This window comes from Rhipicephalus sanguineus, chromosome 8 (genome assembly GCF_013339695.2).
Source record: "Rhipicephalus sanguineus isolate Rsan-2018 chromosome 8, BIME_Rsan_1.4, whole genome shotgun sequence".
Classification (NCBI taxonomy): Eukaryota; Metazoa; Arthropoda; class Arachnida; order Ixodida; family Ixodidae; genus Rhipicephalus; species Rhipicephalus sanguineus.
In genome coordinates this window covers 32,484,023-32,510,767 of record NC_051183.1, presented here as the reverse complement: position 1 = coordinate 32,510,767, position 26,745 = coordinate 32,484,023, and the positions used below count along the sequence as shown (strand labels likewise).

Sequence of the window (26,745 nt, the reverse complement as noted above, 5' to 3'; positions counted from 1 at the left end):
TTAATAATATTTGCTGTCACCGTCCAAACAAGCCTAATCCCCTCTTCGCGTGAGCTGAGCGACAGAAGTGATAGGAGGCTGCTCTGCACAGTTAACGATTGGAAGACCAACTCTGGTTCGTATGCTGGGCTATAGGGGTCGCCGAAGCACAAGGACTTTCGGCCACCTAGAGCGGCCTGAAGGCCCATCATCTTCGTCTTCCCTGACCCCATCCCTCCCGTTCACCTGACCCATTTCATGGCGTCATAAAGTTGTTTCCTCCTGGCTAGTATGATGACGACGCAAACCCTACCCCTCCTTTGTAGCTGTATGTGTTCACCTCTCCCGAAATGAATATAACTGAAAACTAAAATGCACAATATTTCTATCCTGAGATTTCATTCTATTTGTGCGAATACAGAACATGAATGACTCAGGATAACTGGACATTGAATTGCAATTTAATTGCGATCAATTACTATAAAAGACAAATCAACATACTATTACGAGATTATTTTTGTTGCAACAGAATATTGAGTGCCTTGAAATAATGGCTGCAAAATTTGACGCATCAATAGACAGTTTTCATAGGTGACACCTGATAGTGTTAAAAGTAATCATGTACATTCCCATGCCCTACATGTCAGGAGAAATTGTTAAGTACAAACCAAATAACAGACACATAACTGACGTCTTTGTATTGCGTCATGACGCTATCGTGGACAGATTAAAGAACACAAAGATTGTAATCATAAAATAGCAACCTCATGATTGTGTTTGAGGATAGCGGAAATGTGCTGTGTATGGTTACATCTGTGATATTCGATACACCAATGCTTCACAGGTGTAAGTGTAAACAAACCCCGTAAAAAAACATATTCACAAAATTCATGCATTCCGTTGCGTTTTTACGTGCGACACATCTTATTTGAATCTCATTCATCCATAATGTTACATACTCAGTGGGAATGCTTTTAGTGTTATCGTACAATAAACGTCGCCTAACAATTCTAAAGTGCGCTGCGCATAAACGGATGGGTACGAGTTCATGAAACCGTAATATGCTAATACACAGAGAATAATTGCACGTCACTGATGCCCACAGTGGCAGCCACGTTACTTACGCCGATTAGCAAGATGGTAATCGTCGTAAACTACTACAAGGGTGAGCGGCTGCTATACGCACACCACGCAGTGACCAGCTACAGGTCAGCTGTCCTTCCACAGGAAGGCATAAAAACGTTAACCTTCGTCTCGTAAAGCCACGCTAGAATACATCCCCATATCACAGTCGTGCACCAGCTATCTTGGAAATGACAGCACGACCACCGATTGTCGCGTTTCGACGTTCACGGCACTGCGAGCACTCCCACGTGGTACGGCTCTCCCCGAATACTGAAAGTCGCGGCAGCAGGGACATCCGGAACAGACGCACAATGTTGGAAATCCTTGCCGCTCCTAAGTTCTGTTGCCGGTGAACATTAACTCAGTGTGTGCTCTTGAAGAGTTGCTCGTAAAGTTCTGGCTGCCCCTGTGGTTGTTGGAACTTGGTTCCTATCTCTTGAATCTTCATCCGGCGCCTCACGTGCGGTGGTGGACACCTGTTGTGAAATTTACTAGGTGTCAGTGCCCATGCTGAACAAGTAGTGTACACATTTGTACAAGTGCAACCACAAGTACAATGTGAACGAGAACATTTAGCAGCTGGAAGTTTCCAAATCTGATTGTGGTGTCACACACAGTAAACATGAACGCCATAGAAGGATATCCAAGAATTTGGTTCTTAGAGTGATAGCAGAACACATGGTTTTTACAGCAACAGCCTAGCACATGATTCCTGGAGCAAGAGCCGAGCCTGTGGCTTTCACAGCAACCGCCTAGGTACAGGTTGTTATATAATGGTAACTTGAGGTATTGGTTATTGGTTCTGACAATGATAGCATAGCTATTGGTTCTTACAGCAATAGCCTAGCAGATTCTTGGAGCAACAGCCGATCCTGTGGCTCTGACAGCAACAGCCTAGGTATCGGTTGTTATAGTGGTAACCTAGGTATTGGTTATTGGTTCTTAGAGCGATAGCCTAGCTATTGGTTCTTACAGCAACAGCCTAGCATGATTCTTAGAGCAACAGCCAAGCCTGTGGCATCAACAGCTTCGATACTGGTTGTTATAGTGGTAACCTAGGTATTGGTTATTGGTTCTCAGAGCGATAGCCTAGCACAGAGCAACTTCTCACAGTGACAGCCTAAGTACTCGTAGTTATAACAGTAACCTAGGTAACCTTAGAGTAACCTTAGAGCGATAGCCTATCTATCGGTTCTTACAGCAATAACCTAGCACGAATTTTGGAGTAACAGCCGAGGCCATGGTTTTCACAGTGATGGCCCAGGTTTTGGTTCTTACAGCAATAGCTGAGCAAGTGGTTCTTACAGTGATAGCCTGGCCTTTCGTTCTTGCAGCAATAGCCCAGCATGAACATCCAACAGTGACAGCCTCAGAATCAGTTATCACAGCCATAGCCTAAGTACTGGTTGTCATAGCGATAGCTTAGTTATTAATTTGTAGCACACTAGCGTGGGCTACAAGAAGCCAACCAGGAAAAGACGACGACGACAAAGCAACCAGCATGAGACGGTCGCACGTGTTCTTGTTCGAGTCTGTGTAAATGGTTACAGACGGAAATACATAATTTGTGGAAACAGGCAGACAGGTGTCAATGCTGTGAGACCACAAATTATGTATTTTGTCTGGAACCATTAACATAGACGCAAACAAGAATGCGCGCGACCGTCTCGTGCTGGTTGCTTCGTCATCATCGTCTTTTCCTGGTCGGATTCTTGTAGCCCGCACTAGTGCGCTACAGGTTCACGCAGCAGAAATTCAGTGCGTGGTTTGCACAGCGATAGTGCTGATTTCCAAAGCAACAACATAGCCACTGGTTCCTGCAGTAACAGCCAAGTGCATGGTTCTTATAAAGCACAGAACAGCTGAATCATTAAAACTGCACTATGTAACTAGAAGCTGCACCCCCGCCACGGTGGTCTAGTGGTTATGGCGCTCGACTGCTGACCTGAAGGTCGCAGGATCAAATCCCGGCCGCGGCGGCTGCATTTTTGATGGAGGCGAAAACGTTTGAGGCCTGTGTGCTTAGATTTAGGTGCACGTTAAAGAACCCCAGGTGGTCGAAATTTCCGGAGCCCTCCACTACGGCGTCTCTCATAATTATATCGTGGTTTTGGGACGTTAAACCCCAGATATTATTATTAAAACTAGAAGCACACATACAAGCTAAAATAGGCTCCCTTTGTTCCCCTTTCTCCAACATTCTCTTCAACACACAGCTTGCCTTAGCTTATAAAAGCTGTTGCTTAGAATCACAGTGTAAATTATGCATAATTCTGCGGCATTCGTTGTCTTAAAATAGCAGTTTCAGCATAGCATGATGTGAACCTGCATGGGGCCATCGACGTCGATTTTATTACACCACTCTCTAGATAATTTTTTTGGATTGAACACAAAAAAAAAATGGTTACAGTAAAGGTCAGTGCCAGTCATCATTACTGAAGGCATCCCAGATAATGATAATAATAATACATGGGGTCTCATGTGCCAAAACCACGACACGATTACAAGGCACGATGTAGTGGCAGACTTTCAATCAATTGTGCCCACCTGGGGTTCTTTAACATGCACCTATATCTAATTACACGGGGAACAACAGTGGCAGTAGATTAAAGTAATAACCACAGGCATCACCATAAACAATCTCACATTTCTGCCTCTAGCCGTCGTCTCCGGCATATGTTGAGAGCGGTCTGGCGGATGAGGACGCCCAGGACTCGGCGGCTGACGACCATGCCGTCAACGAGCGGCAACGCCTGCATGGTTCTGGAAACAAGAGTGAATGCTGCATCAAACTAGTTTAAATAGCAGCTTCATTTCAGCCTAACGCAAAGCTAACAGCAAGACTTTACTTTTAGCTCCTTTAACTGAGAACATTGTTATATTCGTTTACTACAGAAAATTTTTTCCTCTCTAGAATAGGGCTTGAAGTACTACACGGCTTTCTATGGTTACCCCATTATATCCCCTATGGACGTAATGAAGTAATTACAATTGCCTTTACATCCATTAGTTGGTTATAACTTTTCATTATATGCAGTAACACCGTTACAAGTGACACTCGGTTATAAGAGACAGTTGAAAATGGTTTGGATGGTTTCCCTGTGTTCGCCATGTTAACATTGCTACTAGAAATACTTGGTTACTTAGGGCAACTCTTCTAAGTCCTTAAAGTAATTTCTTCACTATATTTAGAAGAGACGAAATGCACGTACCCTCAGGCAACGCGGCTGACATTGTAGTACGAATTAGTATGCGCTGTAGTTTTCATTCCCCAGCTTTTTACTGTAATGAGATGTTGGTGTACACCATCGCTGTCTTATTCCGAAATATGCCCAATGTGGCCAAAATGCAGTGCACATATATTGCAAAGGTCTGCATGGGTACCTACTTGGTTCCTCGGCTCTGCACTTTTATGCGGAACAAGCCGCTTTGCAGGGCATGCACGAATATCACAAACACGTCTCCACGCCCAGATGGAGTCTCCTGGCCAGTATTTGTGGCTGGCAGGAGTTCACCTGCAGTGAAAATAACGAGCTAAAGACAAACCCTAAGCCAGTCTGGTCATGCAAGAAGGAAGAAAGATAGATAGATAGATGCTATTTATTTCATGAGCAATACAGATCCCGAGGAGTGAGAGAAAAAGCTGCTTTTAGGCAGCTTGACAAGGCTTTCACCCTCTGGGTCAGCATTTGGCCACTAACATACTATCAGTACAATACATTGACACATATATACAAATCATATTGAAATAAAGCGGTTCAGCCGACGCTTTATTACGCCAAAGGCAAGCTGGCGCCGACGAAGAAGACGCCCGAGCCAATGACTGATGATGGTTATTTACAGATGAGGAAGATGAAGTCCAATTAATGCCTACACTAATTTCCCCCGTTGACGAAAGCGGCCAGCCTGGCCGCGAATTACATTGTGGATCGCAGATGAAAGGGTTTCAGACGCGAAACGTGCACAACCTCTGTGCCGCGGCAGTGTTGGTCAGAGGAGGCATGAACAGGTGTAACACGGTAGTTCACCGGCAAGGTCTGGTCTATAACTGTGTAGGGGCCAATATAGCGAGACTCAAGCTTTTCGCATAAGCCAGGTGTTCGTGCAGAATATATAAAATGATTGAAATGACAAAGGTGCACACTATGATCATCCAGAAAAGTAGTACAAAAGATAAAAGAAAACAATACAATGAACATATGGTACATGATATTGCATGAACCTTGGTATATGAGAAACAAATACACTCAAACCTCATTATAACGAACACGGATATAACGAATTATCGGTTATAACGAAGTAAATGAAGAATAGTCTTGTCTTAGCTACAGTGTTACAAATAAACATTTATAACGAATTTTCGGATATAACGAAGTTATTTTTGTGGCAGATGCGACTTTGTTATAATGAGGTTTGAGTGTAATGAAACTTTTCAGTTTATTTCAGAGTAACAAACAAAAGGTCACAGAAAACCTATGGCCCCAACACTTTCCTGAATCATCACTGCTATTTTGTTTTGTGTAAAAAAAAATGCCATTTATCTAAATATGCTGGGGAGAAGAAAATATAGTAATTTAGAAAGGCAGCAGTTCAGGCTAATTGGTACTGCCTTATCTCTGGCTCAACTTTGCGGAAAAACAACAAACGACGTTGTCCCCTTTTGTCTTTTGTCGTTTTTCCACACTATTGTGCCAAAGATCAGAGATGAAACTAGTTACATTTGTATCATTTGATCGTACAGTCCATTACTGATTATTCGAACGCCGATAATTTTTACTTGCTCTATCACTTAGACACTACAGTGCTACCACTAGCTTCGTAGGTGCAACATACTGTAAAGATAACAAAAGTTTCTATTGTCTTGCAGTGGGCTGTTTGACAATTAAGAGTCGCTGAAGTGACTGTATTGTAATTCAGCGAACGAGGCTAGCCTAAATTCCTAAATGCTGCCAGGGCCTTCACGAATGAAAAAGTTAAGGGTACTGAAGCTGAAGATGCTTATCGTAAGGGTTGGGCATGTTTGCCGCCTGCCGCCATCACGCCTCCGTGCATTTCCAGTGCTTATTGTAAAGACATTGCCGCACTGTGCCGTGACTGTTGCCCCTTCAGATTTTCGATATGCTTCACCCCATCACACTCTGGCATTGAGCAAAGCTGTCTTTCGGACTCTGCTACGGCTGCAAATGGACCGACTCACGAAAGCACTGGTTCTAACCGACGAAATGATAGACGTGGCAGAGGTGGAGGCTTTAACTAGCGCCGCTTCAGAACCGAAATTTGGGCAGAAAGTCTGAAAAATCGGACGCCCAAGAGTTTCAGCATCTGAAATTTCAGATGTTCTTTACATTGTCGTCTATGGGGCAGATTAGGAACTCCGGACTCGAAGGGAGCGCGCCCTTGTCAGCCACATCAGTTGGGCCTACACAGAAGTTGAAGGAGGAGGAGAGGTTGAGGAAATAGCGTCTTTTCCTTTCGCATGTTAAGTGTCATTGACATTGGTTGCACCAAATCATGTAAATAAATACAATTCGGCCTCTGCATTCCCTCATTCTTGATAAGACAACTACGGAACACCACCCCTCTAGCACTTCACCAACCTAGCCAAAAGGAACGCTTTAATGTTGCTATCTTATAAGAATATGCTTAGGGATCCTCTGCAACTTTTTTTCTGTAATTTCGCTTCAAAGTATTAAAAAATATTCGACAACTATTCGAAAAGTATTGAATTCGAATCAGACTCACATTTTAATATTTGAATTTGCTTCGCACAGCTCTACTTTTTGATGCTGCCACCAGATCTCGATGGTGTAACCAGGGCTCTCAATGGTGTCCCCAGATTTGGGTGGTGTCACCAGGAATCTCGATGGCGTCACCACGAGTCTCAATGGTGCCGTCAGGAGATTTGATGACGCTACCAGATTTGCATGGTGTCATCAGCAGTCTCTATGGTGTCACCAAGATCTCGATGGTGTCACTAGGAGCCGAAAGCGACTCAGTGGTATACTCAAGAAACTTACTCAGGGGAAAGCAGACATGGTCTTCGAAGCTCTCGAGCCACACAACCAGCACCTTGAGTTCAGCCAGTGCCACGTTGGGCATGCGCGCCGGTCGCGACCGCGCGGGTCGTGTCACTGTCTCTGAGCTGTCAATGTTGAGAGACATGGCACGCTGAACCTTCTCCTGCGGGGACTCCCCACTGGCTGACATGCCGTCATACACCGGCGATCCCATCATGGTGGTTGTGGACCGCTCGGGAAAGCTGTCCGCTGAATAAAAAAATAAATACAAGCGAATACACTGAAACCTCGATATAACGAACGCGGATATAACGAAATATCGGTTATAACGAAGTAAACGAAGAATAGCCTTGCAATACTTAGTGTCTGGAATATACGGTTATAACGAATTTTCGGATACAACGAAGTTATTTTCATGTAAGATGTAACTTCATTATAGTAAGGTTTGAGTGTAGCTCTCTTGAGACTTCTGTGGTCACCTCATTTATAGATTACTAAACCAAGGACATCTTAGTCGAAATCAAGAAGAAATAGGCATGGGAGGGTACATAGCAGAAGGCAAGATAAATGCTGGTCATTAAGAGTAACAGACTGGATTCCAAGAGAAGGCAAACGCGCGAGGGTGAGACAGAAAGTTAGGCGGGTAGATGAGATAAAGAAGTTTGCGGGGATAATGTGGCCACAGCAAGCACAGGACCAGGTTAGTTGGTGAAACTTGGGGAAGGCCTTTACCCAGCAGTGGGCATAGTCAGGCTGATGATGATGATGATGAAACTATGAAATAAGTTTACATGTACCTAACAGTAACATAATGCTGTGCAGAAGACCCTGGTGTGTACCTCATAGAGAAGACATTGAACTTAGTCCGCGATCAAGGGAAGTTTGATTATCAAACATGGACAGTGCTCCTATTCGGGACAGCACTGTAGACAGTCAGCACTAACAGCTTACAAGACAGCATCTAGCACCAGTCGTCCAAGTAATGGAACGCATCTGGACCACATATATGTGACGTGATGCCACATCACGTTGACAAGAGTAACTAAGGAAAACAAACAGAATTGTAACTTCTTTAACTTCTTTTCTGTACATATCTATGCAAACCTGAACGTGGCTTACACTAAGCGCCACAAGAAGTGTTAACTTGCGGGCAGACTACAATACAGGCGAGATCCGAGCAATCCGATCATTCCGCTCAGCTGCAATCTTGTTTGGACGGCAAAGTAACCTGCATGGTACTTGTCTCCAATGCCGTCCTCGAGAGGCTGTCTATTTTGATGTCTACATGAGAAGTGGAATGGACCTTAAGATGGCCACTGCCCGCTCAGCTGTCTATTTAGCTGTCTACGGTGCGTAATGGAGAACACCCATGGTTGATTTGAGTATCCGAAAGGAACACTGGCACCACAAGAAATGCCACAGCAGAAAGTTTCTCATTTAACACCTGGATTTGTATATCTGTAAGAACACAGTGCCAAATGTGCACAAAGCTCCACTTTCTTCAAGAAAAGTTCATTCAGACAAACCTTTCGGCCTGAGGGTGACTTCGCCGGATGCGACGTCACGAGGAAGGTTTTTGGGCGAAGGCACCACAAACACTAGCTCGGAGAGCACGTCCGACCAGTACAGGACCTGATGGTGGCCGCTGTACAGACTGCCACCGTGATCTGCTGGTAGGTCCGCTGCAAAAAAAAAAAAAAAAAATAATAAATAAATAAAAATTTTGAGCTTTACATGCTAAAGCCACAATATGACCCCGATGCACGCCACTGTGGGTGACTCCAGATTAATCATGACTACCTAGGGGTTCTTAATTCTGCAACAAATCTAAGTACATATATACATAACGAAAAACATTGTCAAAAGACCTCTCAAAACAAGTCAAATGTGACATGCCAATTCCATGAGCACTCATCCTCCATATACTATATAACCATCAGGGGCGTAGCCAGAAATTTTTTTCGGGGGGGGGGTTTCAACCATACTTTATGCATGTTCGTGCGTGCGTTTGTATGTGTGAGTGTATATATACACAAGCAAAACTGAAAAATTTCGGGGGGGGGGGGTTTAAACCCCCCCCAACCCCCCCCTTGGCTATGCCCGTGATAACCATACTACAATGGCAAAACATGCAGCAGCATGGACTGGTAAGAAGTTTCTTCTAGATGCATAACATAGATACAAGTATTTATCTCATCGCCACTTTTTGTTTTGGGTGCAATCTTGATGGGTGCAATTGGCACCTAAAAGTTATGATGCACTTCAAAGGGCTCGGACATATTGCTCTGTTTTTTTGCAAGAGATTACACACCAAAAGGAGCATAAAAAGCAGGAAGACATCGTTCTCCAAGAAGGCAATGGCTGGCTAGATTTGACAGTGCATTCGATCGGTCAGGCTTGTGTGTGGTGTGAAAACAGTGCCTCACCAATGTTGAAATCACCGCTGGTGACTCGCCAGGACGTGGCAACGTTCCCGGTCCAGCCGGTGTGCATTCCCACGTCCACTGGCCAGCCCAACGATCGCAGGAACTCAAGGAACATGGGGTGCACATTGCGGCTGCTTGTCTGCATTGAAAAAATAAATAAAAAATGTGAAGGATAAGCACTGACAACATTAGCAAGGTTTAGTGTAGCCTTACAACACCTCACATGCTGTTAAACTTTGCGTTAACCTAACATAAGTGGGTTCGCAGCAATTTCTAGCCCCCTTGAAAGCTTTGAGTTAGACTGACATAAGTGGGTTCGCAGCAATTTCTAGCCCCCTTGAAAGCTTCACCACAGCATGTGGGGCAGAGGTCTCAACACGCGGACCTTTCACTAGCGGCCCGCGGCTTCACACTGAAGAAAGTTTTGTGACTTCACTAAATGGCACTCGTATTATTTTCTCCCTATTGGAATTAATAATGCCTTGTTCGGGTAAGCTACAGAGATGAAACTGGTCTCAAGCATCTTTTTTTTTTTTTGTGAGGCACCCCATGCGGTCTCTATGAGTTGAAAAATCACCGTTAAACGAAAACTCTATATTTCAAGATCTGCATCCAAATTTTAGTCATAGTGGAGATCAGTACGGATATGTTTTTCGAAACCTGACGTCAATTCCCCTTCATAAATGACCCATTTATGAGATATGGAAAAGGCATTCTTTCAAATGGCAATGTTAGGTGACATTTTGTTCAAACTCACCCCCCTCCCACTCCCCCCATAAATGAATGGCATGAATTCGTCTGGAGGGTGAATACAAAATTACCGCTACAATAAAAGAGGAAATTGTGAATGGAATACGCTGAGAACAAAGAAGGGAGTATTTAGCTTCCTTTGCATATTTGATCAAAAAAAAAAGGTGATGTAGGAGCTTACAGCATAATGAAATTTTTAAAAAAGTTACCAAGTACCACACTGCAGTGTTAAGTTACAGCAAAAATCAATGTGAATTTTATGTTTCATGAATCTTCCTCCATCTTGCAAGTATGTACAAAATGTGTTTGCATATTTCATTAACAGCCCACATGGTATGATCCCAATGTTCATAAAGCTTTTACAACAGACTTCACACTTGCAAACTGGTGCTACATTCACTAGTTTTGCATATATGTAATCACCTTAACATTGCCCTCTTTAAAAGTGTCGTTTGGGGCTTGCAGAACTCGGATATCGTCTTTTGTAGCTGAGCGGCACAGTTGAAAGCATTATGCTAACTTCTTTTTGAGAGATTTTTTTAGAATTTGAACAAACTGACAAAAAAATTAATCGATGGCTAATAAAGATTTCTTTTCTACAGTCCCCCAACCTTTCAGTTTCGATTTCAGACATAACAAACTGGGTCAAATTAGGTGCAGTGAATGCCAAACAAGGCAATTCCTGCATTTTCATATACTTAGCTATTGATCGTATTAATGCATTCTTAATGCATGACCTTACAATATGTCGAGCTTATTAATGCATTAAGCCGGGCTAATTGGTACTGACTTAACGAATCCATAATACTATCGAACACACACTAGAGACTACACAGAAGTCCTGTGTCAATCTGTGTTGTCTGTAGTGTGGGTTCACTAGCATTAAAGAGTCAGTGAGCTATGACTACTCTTTAACGCAGCAGTAGCACACTGCAAAAACTCACCACATTGCCGAGTATCTCAAGAGGGGTCACCTGACCCTCCTTGACGTAGAAGACGAACACGGTGTCGTTGGTGCGTGACGGGATGCGGTCGAGACTGTCAAGCGCACTGTAGAACCCCGCCTGGTTCTGGTTGAGAGCCATCAGCGGCTGGCCGTTTCCGGTACCCGCCACCTGAGGTCGACGACACCGAACCAAGATTAGCAGAAGTTCAGTAAAATAGCTAGTTGGGCATGTCGGTAGATCCCCAGAAAAAATTTACAGCATTTAAAAAGTACACTGAGTAAAGACAGTTGTGAATCTGCACTTTTCTTAAGTTCATCTTTTACTTCTGCTTGCAGTTAATGCTGTTACCTTTATTCTAAAATAGTAAAGCCCATCGTTATCAACATACAGTCAACTGCCGATTTTTCGGACGCCCGATTTTCCGAACATGCTCGAAAATTCGGACGCTTTCGCGGCACCGTCACCAGCCCCATAGACTTCCGAAATTTCGGACGCTGAAGCTATTTCGCGTCCGATTTTTCGGACTTTCTGCCCAAATTGCAGGTCCGAAAGGCATTATTTGAAGCCCCACCTCTGCCGCGTCTATTATCTCGTAGGTTCGAACCAGCGCTTTCGCGAGTCTTAGCAAGGGTGGATCTTTGGCCTTGTTGGTGCGACATATGCATAACGTTAAGCGCAATACTGAATCGACGAGGACGGGACAGGGAGTGACACACACACAAGCGCTAACTTTCAACAATGCTTTATTGTGAGCCGGATCACTGCATAAATACATGAAAATTGCGGACATCAGGCATGCGCAAATGTGAAGGATCTAGAAATGACAATTCTTTTCTGGACAATGATAATGAAGGTGCGCTGACACAATCTTGGCCTAACTCGTGTATGGTGGCTGATTCAACGTTGACGACTACCTGTTTTTAATGAATTGTGACAAAGGTTCATTTGAATCTGAAGTTTCTAACCTACTCACACTTGTCCGTGACTGCCTAGAGCCATTGCAGCTTACTCACGAAGTCCCGGGAGAGAACGGTTCCCTTAAGTTTTTAGATGTTCGATTGTATTTTCACGACACACACACGTGCTGGTTGTATGATCCAAGGGGAAACAAACCTTTGCTGCCGTTTTCGTCATCCCACTCGAAATTAGTCAAGAGGAGCATCGTCAGGCACTGCCTTGACAACGCTATAGACAAATCATGCCGCCATTTAATGACAACCAGTCTTGATCGCCAAAAGGCTCGCCTCGCACAAGCAGGCTACCCTGACCACCTTCTGGTGTCAGTGGCAGAATCCCTGCTCAAAAAGCCTTCAAGTCGCCAACAGAACGCCGCCGCAGGTGAGAATTCCCGCAAGAAGTTCGCTGTCATGCCATACCTTCACAAGATTTCCCACAACTTAAAAAAAGTGGGCGCTCGAGCAAACATTGGCGTCGCTTTTACAGCTCCAAACAAGCTGGGAAAGCTGTGCAGGCTCAGCAACCCAACTGCTCACAAAGCGCGCGGCTGCGTAAAAAATCACAGAGTTCGCCACGTGGAATGCAAAGAAGGGGTCGTGTACAAGCTCCCCCTTTCGTGTGGGAAATTCTACGTGGGGCAGACAGGGCGCTGCCTTAACGACAGGCTTAGAGAACACAAAAACAATGTAAAGAAGGGTGGCGATGGTTTGTTAACCGCGCATTGCAGCACGTGTGGGTGTTCGCCTGCCTTTCATGAGTGCTCTGTCGTACGCACGCACAAAGATGAGACCACGCGGTTGATAGTTGAATCAGCCACCATACACGAGTTAGGCCAAGATTGTGTCAGCGCACCTTCATTATCATTGTCCAGAAAAGAATTGTCATTTCTAGATCCTTCACATTTGCGCATGCCTGATGTCCGCAATTTTCATGTATTTATGCAGTGATCCGGCTCACAATAAAGCATTGTTGAAAGTAGCGCTTGTGTGTGTGTCACTCCCTGTCCCGTCCTCGTCGATTCAGTATTGCGCTTAACGTTATGCATATTTCGCGAGTCGATCTGTTTGACAGTAGCAGAGTCCGAAAGTCAGTTTTGCCGCAATGCCGAAGCGTTATGGGGTGAAGCAGACCAGAAATTCAAAGGGGACCAGAAATTCAAATTTATCGCGGCGCCGTGCGGCGATGTTACGGATAAGCAGCGGAAATGCACGGAGTCGTGATGGCGGCAGCTGGCAAACGCGCCAGTACGGCTTAATCGCTGACAACCCTTACGATAAGCATCTTCAGTTAACTGCTCGGTAGTGCACGTGGCCTAGCGCAGTTGCATGCGTACTGCACGCATTTAATAGGCGAGAACCCAAATGCGCCGCGCCGCCATTCCTGCTGCGTTTTTGTGCGAGACCGCTAAGTGCGCCGCATAGACGCGTTGCCTTCGCGGACGAAACCAGCTCGCCATTGCCGCGCCCGTGTGCGGTCAGGAACAAAGTGCGCATCACGAACCCTTTCATAATAAATGCGTGCGTACGATACAGGAACAGTAAAGTGACGGCGTCAGCTTAGTTGGCGATGTGCTGCACACAACTAGAAACGATCGGCTTGACACGGCAGCAAATGCTGCGTATCGGCGGCGATTCGGCGATGTGTGTGCGCATCGTTTGCATGCGCACACGCATCTGAGAAAGCCGGACGAGTCGTCCGCTCTTCCGCCACAGTCATTGTGTTCCGCGTCATCGTTTACAAACGCTTCATGCGAGATAGCCGTAATCTATTCCGCGCCTTGCTGTTATCAGCGGCGCTCACCACGAGATGCAAAAGTGGCGGTTGGCACGTACGTAGTTAAGCGGGGTTCGCGGCAGGTACCGAATGTATTTGCGAGAGCCTGGGCGCGCACCAAAATGTCTGATAATTGTACTGGGAGGCATTAAAGCTATTTCGGATGTGGCTGGGGCGATTTGACCGCTTCAGCTGAATAAAAAAACATGAATTCGATTTTTCTGACTGCTTGATTTTTCGGACGATTTCGCGGTCCCTAGGGAGTCCGGAAAATCGGCAGTTGACTGTAATCACCACGTCTATGTACACTGAAGAACAAAGGATCCCCTCCCATAAGCCTCCATAAACCATAAACCTTCAATTACACCTGTTTTATGTCAGTTGACCACCATTTTACACCTGAAAATTAAAAAAGTGCCATATTCTGCAAGGGGGATTGTGCAACACCAGAATTAACAAACTGCAAATGGCAGTTGGTGAGTCTATGGCATATTACGCATTAGCAGGAATCCCTGATTGGTTGTTTTGTTACAATGTGTCAATGGGTAGGACAGAGTTACTTTATTTATTTATTTCCATATACTGCCATCTTGCATGGCAAGATATTGCGGGAGTGAGTACATACATATCTTCAATCAATTGAATACATATTAGATGCACCATTCCAAGAGAAACATCAGTTCAAGCCAAAGCTAGCAAGTTCAACACCAATTATTGCAAATAAATTCTGCAGAACCCTGCAGGGTGGCAGAAGCTTTCTATACGGAAAGAAAGCTTCTTAGTTGCCAAAAAATTCGTCCTGGTCCGGACCAGCACAAATTTTTCGGCAGCCAAGAAGCTTTCTTTCCAAGAAATCCATCTGGATTTCCTTGTGGTTTTGTGCTACAAACGGATGGCTGTCAGGTTCCCTTTCTCAAGTTCGACACCGTTTAATAACAGATCAGAAAGAGGAGAAGCAAACAAGTGGAGCAAGGAGAGGTGTCGTAGATGCTTCGATACCTTTGTGACATCGTCCCAGAGGAACCCCAGGTGAGACAAGAACAGGCGCGCAGTCTGGAACTCTTGACAGACACTGAAATGACAAAGAACATTTTTCTTTGTTGAAAAGAAAATTAAAAAAAAACTATCGTACAGAGACAATGTAAAACCTCGATTTAGTGAATTACAAATATAACAAATAATCGGGATGTAGTGGGGAACAGAGACAGCATCGAGTTAAGAGCAGAAGAAGACTCAAACGAAGAGCCGTGAGAGCGTGCGACAGTGAGTGACGCCCCTGAACCCAGGCTGCTGGTTTTTGTGAATGAACCCCTTATAATTTGGTGGAGATGCTGGGGAATCTTCAAAGTTGGATATACGAAGCTGCATCTTAACTCCAGAGTCAGCAATGCTTGAAAAATCCACCCCACCCACGGTACCTCCCAGATTCCAGTCCCTGCTTGTCCTGGTGTGTTGCCACTGTGTCACCCACCGATCTTCGGTGTCACTGACAACCAAGACAATGAGGTTAAGAAGTTAAGACACGTTAAGAAGTTAAGGCACGTGCAAGTGGGACGTCAAGACGAACCTCGGAGCATGGCAGTCCGTTGCTGGATCTGGGAAGTCCTGCTCCAGCATGTCTTCCTCGTAACGGCGGCAGATGCTCTTCTCGATCTTGGCTTGTTGGTCGAGAAAGCCGAGCATTTGGGCCTCATCGCGTGTCAGCGTCTGTGACGTCGGGTCCGGTATGCTCTTGTCGCTGGCGTTGAAAACGAGAAAGCGAACGACATGAGAAACGAACAAAGAAGCGTTGAATATGAACAGCATGTATACTTGTGCAAAAGTTAACGGAAATCACCTACCGTTAGGCTTGTGCGAATATTCGAGCACTTCGAATATTCGAAGAAATATTAGAGTATTCAAATTCGCTTCGACATGAAATGAAATTATCCGAAATTTCGAAGTATTCGAAATGTACGAATAAACATATATGAACCGCATGAAACCCTCTATAAAGGTGGTTTCACTGTTGTGTTGAGGTGCTCTATCGTGAATACACCTATCCAAAGAAAATCAGCACTGCCGCGAAGCCCCACTTCAAGGTTAAAATGAACAAATAACCCTGACGTCGATTCATAATTTCTTAAGTTTAAAAGCTTGTTATACTGGCTTATACGCTCTAATTATAGTAAAGTTTAAAACGTAACATATTATACAGCTCATCACTTGCATTCCACTGAAAGTCAAATCCCGCTACTATTCAAAGTTGCTTCCACTTCCCTTTGAACCAAAAAGAATGACATATGCACATGCCTTGTTTCAATTTTAAAATATATTGTGCAGGCTAGTTGGATCATGGCAAATATGCTCATTTTTCTTTATAATATGTGATATATACCATTCGAATTCGATTCGAAATTATTCGGCCAAATCACTATTTGCTTCGAATTCACTTCAAACCTAAAATTTACTATTCGCACAAGCCTACCTACCGTATTTTCCAGTATGTAAGAAGCATTTTTTTAACGCACACATAAGGAATAATTGTGTATATCGAATGGTTGTAAAATATTTCAGATATGTATGATGCCTTACATATATATAGAACATTTTAGTGATCCTCTTCAGATTCGATATAACTGGGTTCGACTGTTTTCTTACGTGCATGCTATACCATCGTGTGTCTTGTAGTATAAGTAAAGAACGTGTAGATTTTGTGCTGTCATGCAAAATTTAATTCTGCCTAATGCACGAGTACAAGATTATATAAATAAATGTACAAGAAGTGTGCATAATAACATTTTATTATGCCCTGTACTCAAACATATGTGCGCATTATATATAACAATTCCAGGAAAGCAGCCCCCAGCTCAACCCCCCTCTCTGCGCCCCGTTTTATAACAGGGCGCGGAAATTTGAAATTTGCAGAGAAATTGGAGCGGGTCCCTGCTCAGAATTTTACAGTAATTTGCCATATGCGTTTCCAACATGAAAGTCACGTTTTAAGGCTATCAATCAAGTAGAGATAAATAAATGTAACAGTAAACGACGAATTGGCATGCAGCCGGTTTGAACGTGCTCAAAGGAACTCACATTTCGCACGTGGGAATTTCAGCGATGCTTTCGGGGAAAAGGGACGGTGCGGGGTGGCTTCGGTCCGCCGGCTCGTAACAGGGCAGAGGCCTACCCGGGTTCGCAGCAGCGCTTCGTGCACCAGACTGCGCGTACAAGTAAATCAGTAGTCGAAGTAGGCAAGGACAATCTTCGATCACAAGAGAAAATGAGAAACAGAGTGAAACACAGGACAACAGGACAGACTAAGCGCTGAAGGGGGTAGGGTAAAACAGTGCCCAGCGTAATAGAAATGAACTGCGCTAGAGTGCTTATTTAGGCAGGTAGGTATATGTCCGTAGAAAACGGGAGCGCTTAGTCTGTCTCTGTCCTGCTGTCCTGTGCTTCACATTGTTTCTGGTTTTCTGTGGAAATGTAAAACCAGCCAAAATAAGCACTCTAGTGCCCTTCGATCACCTATCCAACTTTGGCCCAATTCATGGCCTCCCTAGGCCCCTGTACTACCGTATAAACGCGTGTAAGGGCCGCACCCCGTTTTTTTGTAGTGCATATTCTAAAAAAAAAAAAAATCCGCGTAAGGGCCGCACCCACACTTTCCTCAACCAATACGTATGCAAAATGCGCGCACAAGCTTCTAGGCACAGTCGATAGATGGCGCAAGGAAACGCAACCATCATCATTGTCATCACAGTACATATATATATATATATATATATATATACACACACACACACACATACATACATACATACATACATACATACATACATACATATATTTTTTTTATTTTATTCGTGTTAAGATGTTCGTGAAGTTGGCTAAAAATTTTAACTTTTTTATTAGTATTCATAGACCCGCCAACTAAAGGTTAAAGCAGGATTTTATCTTTAGCTTTTCACATCTCTATACCAACGCGCTATCGGCGCTATCCATATCGACATTAGCATCACCAACTTTGGCATGGTGTTCGCGTTGTTCGGTTTGTGCAGTTCAGCCAGCCATTTGCTGTAGTTTTCTGCACTGTTCGATGACCTTCGTGCTAGCTTGTTTTCTACACGGCATTCACGTTTTGGCAAGATGGGCAAGTACCTGAATAGCTACACTGCTGGCTATAAGTTGAAGGTGATCGAGTATGCTCTCGAGCATGGGAAACGTGCTGCCGGCAGAAAATTCGACGTTGACAAGAAGTGTGTTTGACGTTGGTTCTCAAAAAGAAGCCTCGCGAAACACCAACAGCACTAAGTGCGCTTTCCGAGGAGAGCAGTGCAAGATTCCCGATTTGGAAGAAGACTTGCTCCGCTATGTGACTGAAGTGCAGAATGATGGTCTTGCACTCACAACGGACATGCTGCGTGTGAAGGGACTAGCCTTGGCGACTGTACTTAGGTGGATCCTATCTGCGTGGAGCTCGGTGTTGACGGACATTGTGTCCCGAAGTTTTAAAGTCGCCGGGATATCTAACAGCTTGGATGGCACGGAAGATGACTGATTGTGGGATGACGGCGCTTCGCAGCACACCATCTCATCTCAGACTCCAAGTCTGAGGACTCGCCGAGTGACGACGATTGAGTACGTATGTCGCAAGAAATGTTGTACACTGCAATAAACGCTCTTCGTTCGGTGACTGGTGCGTTTTTACTTAAAAAAAAAAATGTCGCGTGTATGGGCCGCACCCTGAAAATTGGCCCTCATTTCTTGAAAAAAAAGTGCGGCCCTTACACGCGTTTATACGGTATACAGTTAACTCTCAGTAAACGAAAAATCTCTTAATTGGAAGAGCTGCTTAAATAGAACTGCCTCCGATATGATTGGTTTCGTATTTGTATTCTGCACCCTTGTTCAACTCTCAGTAAACGAAACTCCCGTTAAATGGCATCTATTTTCCTGGTCCCTTCAGGTTCCGTTTAGTGAGTCTATTGTACATATATATACACTCAAACCTCGATATAACGAACACGATATAACAAATTATTGGCTATAACGAAGTAAATGAAAAATACCCTTGTCATTGGTAGTGCTATGTATGCATGTTTATAACGAATTTTCCGATATAACAAAGTTATTTTCGTGTCAGATGTGACTTTGTTATAATGAGGTTATACTAGTGTACTCTATCCTGACTTCGAAATGCTTTAATAGAAATTAAATTACATAAAATATTTGTCCCAGGGTGTCGGAACGAAATGTTTTTCGTTTCGGTTTTAGTTTCGTTCCATCGCAAAAAGTTCCGTTCCGTTTCTGTTCCGAAACGGTTCGTAACGTGTTTTTTTTCTTTTGTATGAAAAAAAGTATGAAAAAGGTAAGGCAATCGTAAAAAAACATTGGATTCGTGATGTAGTCACTTGCACTCCTCTTAAGAAAGTGGGACAAGGGTAAAACACGTTCTTCAGAGGAGCGGAAGTAACTGTACCACGTATTCCTACCAACTAGCCCAAACCAGTATTCATTTCAAAGGCATAGTATTTATTTCCTCACAAGACAAATACGAATTTTTTCAGTTGGCTTAATGCTTTGTGTCAAGGGATTGAGCACGATCTCAGAAACAGCACGTCATTGAGTGTACTGTCTGATGTGCGAGACCGCTGTTCTGCTAAAACAATTGCCAGGCCTGCGTGAAACACGCAGCACAGTCACAGCAAAAGCTAGGAGAGCGGACTTTCTAGAGCCCGTTGTTATCTCTTAGGGCAACTAATACAAGTAAACATGCAAGGTGCCCACTACGCCATAAATTGTCGCAATTTTTCTCAAGTAGCGAAGTTCCCACTATGCCATTTTTCGACATTCTTCGGAAAATCGCGGTATCCGCTACACATCTGTAAGGCATTATCTACACTTTGTGCTGTGGCTGATACTGAAGAATTATGGCTGAGCACTTTGCAGTGGGTGGGAAGGAGTGTTGCGGAATGGGCGCCTCCATTCCATTCCAATTCCATTCCGGGGAATTAGAATTTGCCGCAATTCCATTCCTTTCAATTCCTCGGAATGAAAAAAGCTTAGCCCATTCGCACTCTGGGAATGGCCTGGCAGTTCGATTCAATTCCTGTAATTCCTCAACGTAGGAAAGGCATCTTGATAGTTTTATCGAGTTAAGAATGAACGCCCCATAAAGCTGAAGTCATCAGATGCATTAAGAACTGCAAAAGTACGCAAAACACTTTACCAAGGGATAGTAGCTTGGTGACATATCTCGTGCAGTACAACCACCCTACTAGTTGCCATAGGGGCAGTTCTCCCGCTACCTATAGTATTTGCGCGGTCAACATGTTTGAACGAATGGTGGTGTTTCGATATTGTTTAAGCTTGAATCTGTTAATGCTAAAATGACGAAATGGCGTATTTTTATGCTGACAAAGCGCCTTTGCATTGAATACGGAACACTGGGCCGCACTGCCCGTCAGCACACACGCTTGTCAAGCGCGCCTCGCAAGCACGGATGGGGTGATGAGAACTTTCTGTGTTCGCCTGTGCGCAGGTATGCAATGTCTTCCTTGTCGCAAAGGTTATTTACGTGTGTCAGGTACTAAACTGCTCGTGAGATAAAGATCAGGCTGTGCATAGAGTATTCGCCACTTTCGGGTGGGGGTATCAATGGGAACCAACGCGCAGGGGTAATTTGTTTCTCCCTTCGGTATCTGCTGGGATAATGCCTTTGTTTGTACACTAACTTATGCCTCCGTTTGTAGTAGGCGCGTTGCTTATAAATGTACCATGCTTGTAATCAGCTAAGCCATTTTAAAAATACTGCTTTAGTGTTAACTTGCGAGGCTCTTACTTACTAACGTACGAAGTTTGAAAAACAGCACGTAGACAAAAACGTCCTCTATTTTTGGAAAAAGACGTAATTCCATTCCAATTCCATTCTTCCGAGCGTTGTCCCCATTCCATTCCGGGGTCGCGAAAATGTGGAATGATTCCGGAGTCATTCCAATTCAAGAATGGCAACACCGCAACACTGGTGGGAAGCATTAAACCCATACTCTTTGCGCTATTAGCATTGTGTGATGACTGGTTTTTATTTTACTCTTCTGCAACGCTATATTACATATGTTAACGTGATTCATTGCCCGACATGACGCCTGTATAGAGTATTTTTGCGATGGTGGTATAAGCAGCAGCGTGACACTGAGGTGGAAGACGCGACTGCCACGCAGAGGGCGCGGATCCTAGATATTTGTTTCTCATTTTAATTTTTTCTTATATCACCCGATGGCGGTCACGTACACCAGCGGCGGCGGACAACTATGGCGCCAAAATCAGCTGTTGTGATCTAATAACAGCTTTCGCTGTAACAAACTTCAGCGCCGACAATGCCCTCTCCACTTTGGCCTGCTTGACAGATGCGCAAAAGCCCACTTGCGTTAATATAAACATCTTTGGTTGCCACTGTTTTCGTTTTTCGCACAATTTCAACATATCTTTGCTCTGGAATTCCTGTCTGAGGTACGCGCTAATACTATACCCTGAGATATGCTTACACTGCATGAGCTCAGTTGTTCCGGATTGCGAAATTTTCTCGTGAACCGAAAAACGATTGAAAAAATTTCGGTTTTACTCCGGAACGAAATCATAAATAAAGTTTCGGTTACGTTTTTGTTCCGGTCAAAAATATCGTTTTTTTCGTTTTTCGTTTTCGGTTTTCGTTCCGTTCCGACACTCTGGTCCCAGATATGAAGTCCATGTTACACTGTGTATGAGATTACCCACAGCTTAGGAGAGTAGACACTTCATTAATATCAATTTTTTAAAGACAAATTGCAACAAGTGGGCAAAAACTATATGGGCCAACAGGCTTGATTGGCTAGTGGCCAAGCCGCTACAACATGGATGAAAATCGATCAGCAGTGTAATAAGCAAAGAAATAAATAAAATTAAATGGATATGTAAGAAGACATGTAGATAAAATAACTAGTAATATAAAACCAGTGTCACACGGGCACATTTGATCCCAATCGGGCCTGATCTGGATCTAATTTCTTGATCTTGATAGGCTCCTTTACGCAAGCTGCAGAAGGAAGCCAATCACCTTAAAGCAGTCTGATTCTGACTGGACTTAATTATGACCAGTAGCAAACCGCGTGACACTGGCATAAGACAGACAGACATGTGAAAAGAACTGTTTACAAATCACGATTCTGAAAATGAAGAATATTCGAACCACTATACAGTGAAAGCCAGTTCATTCGGATTTCATGGGACCAGAAAAGAAGTTCGAATTAACCGAATGCCGAACGATTGAAAGTATCAAGAAAACAATACAAATGTCTGTTACATTGATACACTTTCATTTTCTTGATGCATAGATAAGTCCTGTACTTATTTTGCATAAAAGCAGTGGTGTAAAAGCTACGATTTCCATCATCCTGCAACTTCATTCAATGCGACCGCTTCACAAGACCACCCTGTCTCAATTAGCCCGAAACGTGCTCTGCACCCCTCCCTTAATATGTACCGCCACCAGCACCACCGCCACGAGTACGTAACGATAGTTCTTTTGCAGGTAAAATGGCCGGCAACTGATAGTTCGTCCATCGCGATGTAGCAAAATAGTTTTATGCCAGCATGCTGACCATGGCTGAAAGGTCTTCATCTTCAACAGCTTCCACCACGTTTTAATTTTGTGACATTGCGTGCACATTGCATCATGTTAAAACAAAGCCGCTGAGCGCCAGACCCAGATGTAAACAAAACCGAGGTAACTAAATGACGAAGATAGTGATGCTGACAGCACCACCTCATTTTGATTGTCTGCGAAAGCCCTTTTTGCTCTTTTGCCTTGCACACTGGTGGTAATTTGTGCTCGGCACGCTCCGAGATTCGTCAGAATCAATCAGGTTGCGGCCAAATGTGACCGAATTAATGAGAGTCTGATGCCATTAAACGATGCATATGCTGGCCAGGACCAGGGAATACGTCCGAAATATCTGATTTTCCGAATTCATGAGCGTCGAATTAATGAGCTTTTACTGTATTTAGTAATTCTTGTTACCCTAATTTCCAGGCTTAGCTTACTCTACATTTTCTTCCGATGGAACTGAAATATTCTTCATATAAATTTTAGCAGGTGGGCAAATTAAAATTTCCTTTTCATGCCCCGATTAATGTTACAAGATGGACAGTGGAAATTCGTAGCCAACAGAGAAAGACCAGTGTCTACTATCTTGCTATTTTTGTAATGTTTTGGAGGTAAACAATTCATGGCAGGTAAAACCTACCTTGTGGCGTGGAAGATGGCGCAACTGCATAGTCCAAGCATGCCTCCCGAAAGGAACCCTCACCAAGAGTGTCACTGTTGGAAGTGCACCTGCATGATTTCGTGAAGCCACAGTGCAATTGCTGCACTCAGGTGGAACTTGTTTGGTGGGACCACTGTGCCATGACTAAGTGCACTAACTATCTATTCGGTGCACTACTAAACTTGCGTGAAAAAAAATATCGATGCGGTATATTGTGCGACAACCTTCCTATTCGGTGCACTACACTATTCGGTGGTGCAGAGTAGCCATCCAAGTGGCGCACCCCTGTGCACCGAATAGCAGCCCGTTCGGTGACTACACAGTAGTGCATCAAATAGGAACTAATTTGGTGTCTTACTGTGCGCCGAATAGGTACGTTGTCGCAAAACACACCACATGGATTTTTCTTTTTCTTGCAGGCTTTTAAGTGATTACCTGTGACAGTGCTTTTCTTTTTCTTCAGCTGGATTTCTTGAAGAGCAAATTATGAGCGCGAGAGGTCGCTAAGTCTAGACAGCTAATAAAAATGACTCACTAATTAACTGATTTTAACGGATCCCTTTCTACACCAGTTGAAGATGTGCAATCGAAGCCACACTTTTCAGCTTAGCGTCATACTTATCCGCTTAGCAGCGCAGTACCTTAGATGCTAAACTAGCATGGCAGGTCAACATAAGCGTGACTGTGCACTATGTTCAGATATGAGCAATTATGACATATTCAAATCATTTAAAGGAGCTTAATGATAATTACACATGATGTTTTCTCAGAGGTACTGCAACATGTTGGATGTCAATGTGGAAGCTCTTAAATCCCATCTACCTTGGTCGTTGCCAAGGTTTTGTTCCAGAACAGCGATGACGGCAGAGTTTTGCGAGACGAAGTAGCGGAAGTGCTTGCCAACGGCCTCCGGCAGCGACGACGTGGCGTCAGCGTTCCCAAACTTCAGCAGTGCTTCTTCGTCGAGCAACGAGGACAAGGTCTCTGGACCGGCCATCTTCGGGAAATAGCCCTGTGACAGGCAACGAAAACGATGGCTAACAGCAAAAGCAGTAATGGTTTATTTTAATTTAACATGTTTGCGTCAACACTCTTGTTCGAAAATGTATGTAGCATTTATTTTGATTCACAGCCAAGCATTTGAAAGTAAACAGAAATATTTACACCTCAAGTATTGTATAAAGCTATATACAAGAACAACAAAAACATTTCTTTTGATTTCAAAAGCGTAGAATTCATTAAAGTTAAAATACATGTATCGCATTTCTAAGTGGATGAGATGCAGCTTTTCTCTTTATATTTTTGTCAGTGTCTTGCATACGCAAAAAATTACGAATGCTGCGCATTTGATATGCGTGTTCTTTTCTTTTTTCATGAGCACGATACACTGTGCAGGTGGCAGCGTTCTTAAATAAATTGAATCTTGTTTTAACTACAAAGCAGATGTAGTGACAGGTCTCAGTCCCTACTCCCTACTGTGTTTTCAATGCCAGCATGGGTCACTTTACCATAAATTCCTTTTCATTGAATAGGCTACAAATGAGACAAAATAGAAATATCTCCGCAGCAATATGAGTGAAAAGATGCTTTGCACTTAAAGGGACACAAAGAGAAAAACGATTTTTCTCGTGCAAGTAAATTACCCTTTCACAATAGCAAAATCACTACTCTTGCTGTAAGAAGACACTTGGCAAGAGACAAGATGCACAAGAAGAAAATGTGGGCAGCAACACCACCTTGCGATGATCGCACCAATCACCGTGACATCACAGATCATGGTGATGTCTACTAGGGCCTACATAGCTCCCAATTGGCAAAAATCAAGTACATTGTCTTTTGAGGGGGCTAGCGGCTTAACATACCAAGTTTCAGGAAATTTTTATTAGCCAATTTCGCAAAAATACGAATTAATACAGTTTGAAATCCGTGATGTCACGTGTAGCTATTTCAGCTAGGAACTTAAAAAAATGAAACTTTGACCTCGATTTTAAACTCCATTAATCAACCTATGATGGTGGAATTAACGCCATTAGAGTTTTCAGAGGACAATTTATCAATATAAACAGATTCATTGTTTGACTTTAGTGTCGCTTTAAGAAATACATTTAAAAAATCTGCTTCCTCACCACATGGTCCATCATGCACGACAAGAGAGCCTCAGCGGCATCTCGAACACGAAGGGAGGAGGGTTTGAGCTCTTTCTCGGCCTTCAACTGAGGCACATCAGATACCTTGGGCTGTAATACAGAAAAGACATAGCGTGAGATATTAGGCATTTGCAACAACATGCAGAAAGAGGCTACAGTGATAAACAATATGAAAGAAAAGTCAAACCTGCATTTTAATAACACGAACTGGCATTGTTTTAACTTTGAAACAGAAAGTATTCAAGAAAGACACAGCAAAGTCTTCAAATGAAGGCCCGGCTAGTTAGAAATCATTTTTAGTGAGTTTTTCAGTGCACTTCTGTGATAATCTTGGCGCGCCAGTGCCGATTAGGAGTTACATTCTATATGAGCACATGCGGTCGATAGGATTCTGTTAAACAGTTTCTGTAACACCAGTACTCTAGCATTGTTTAGAAGTGCCAGTCCTGTTTCAGCCTAAGAACTTCAAGAGAAGTATGACATGTCTTGTAGCGCACATTAGTCATGTGCCAATGAGAAGAATTAGGAGAGACTGAGCGCAGTTTTTTCACGCACTGTATCTCGCGACTCAAAGCAAATTAAGGGAAGCAGTCATCGCAACTGTGTAGCCACCTAAACACTGGGTGAAAGCTTGGATAAACCGTTAACAAAAGCTTCATATTTTTAATTACATATTATTATATACACATATTATTGTCATTATTGCATTATTATTATATTATTTTTAATACACATTATATATAGCCAATAACTCCCACCCTTACAACTTTCTCCATATATAGTCACAATAGTAGCTACTGCAAACTTACGACAAAGACACTAACGAAGAACGACAAGCCATGAGCACTTATGGCTTGTAATTTTTTGTTTATGTCTTTGTCATAAATTCGCGTTACCTACTATTATGGATCCGTACCAACTAGCCAGATCTAAATGCCTGTCAGTATACTCCCCTCAATATCTCCCAAATAGTACGCTTCAATTTCTGATGTCCTACGACCTCCATTTCCCCAGTACAGGTACATATGGACATGCCCAGCATGATTACGTCCTTACATTTTCGGTTTCCCTAATTGCACTATTAGCTTCACCACTAAATCACCAGATTTGCGCAGCTTCAGCACAAGTGTAACAGGTACGGCAAGGTGCAAAAGAAACAAAATGAGCAGCTATAGACTATTAATTTTTGCAGGTGCATTTAAGTGCCGCCGTCTTTGGCTGTCAAAGGGGCCCTGCAACACATTTTGAGAGTGGTCAGAGAATGCTGTTGATCGGTAGTCGAGGCTCCCGAGAACATGTGAGCCGAACATTATAGCGCAGCACGCGGCATGGAATTTGCA

General features: G+C 43.6%; 1 protein-coding gene across 3 annotated transcripts in view; it reads right to left on the bottom strand.

Annotated features, from left to right (window-relative positions):
* Positions 1-420: 420 nt before the first annotated feature.
* Positions 421-26,745, bottom strand: part of LOC119401671 (ral GTPase-activating protein subunit beta) — a 65,552-nt gene continuing 39,227 nt past the window's right edge. For all 3 annotated transcript variants that reach the window (XM_037668595.2, XM_037668597.2, XM_037668596.2), the window contains 13 exons: positions 25,385-25,495; positions 24,081-24,270; positions 23,238-23,326; positions 17,047-17,171; positions 15,542-15,712; positions 14,974-15,046; positions 11,242-11,412; positions 9,548-9,686; positions 8,648-8,803; positions 7,122-7,370; positions 4,493-4,619; positions 3,751-3,867; positions 421-1,580 (listed from right to left, as the gene is read on the bottom strand). In XM_037668595.2, coding sequence (XP_037524523.1) covers positions 1,466-1,580; positions 3,751-3,867; positions 4,493-4,619; positions 7,122-7,370; positions 8,648-8,803; positions 9,548-9,686; positions 11,242-11,412; positions 14,974-15,046; positions 15,542-15,712; positions 17,047-17,171; positions 23,238-23,326; positions 24,081-24,270; positions 25,385-25,495 — 1,833 coding nt within the window. In that variant the 3' untranslated portion in view covers positions 421-1,465. The remainder of the gene's footprint in view (positions 1,581-3,750; positions 3,868-4,492; positions 4,620-7,121; positions 7,371-8,647; positions 8,804-9,547; positions 9,687-11,241; positions 11,413-14,973; positions 15,047-15,541; positions 15,713-17,046; positions 17,172-23,237; positions 23,327-24,080; positions 24,271-25,384; positions 25,496-26,745) is intronic.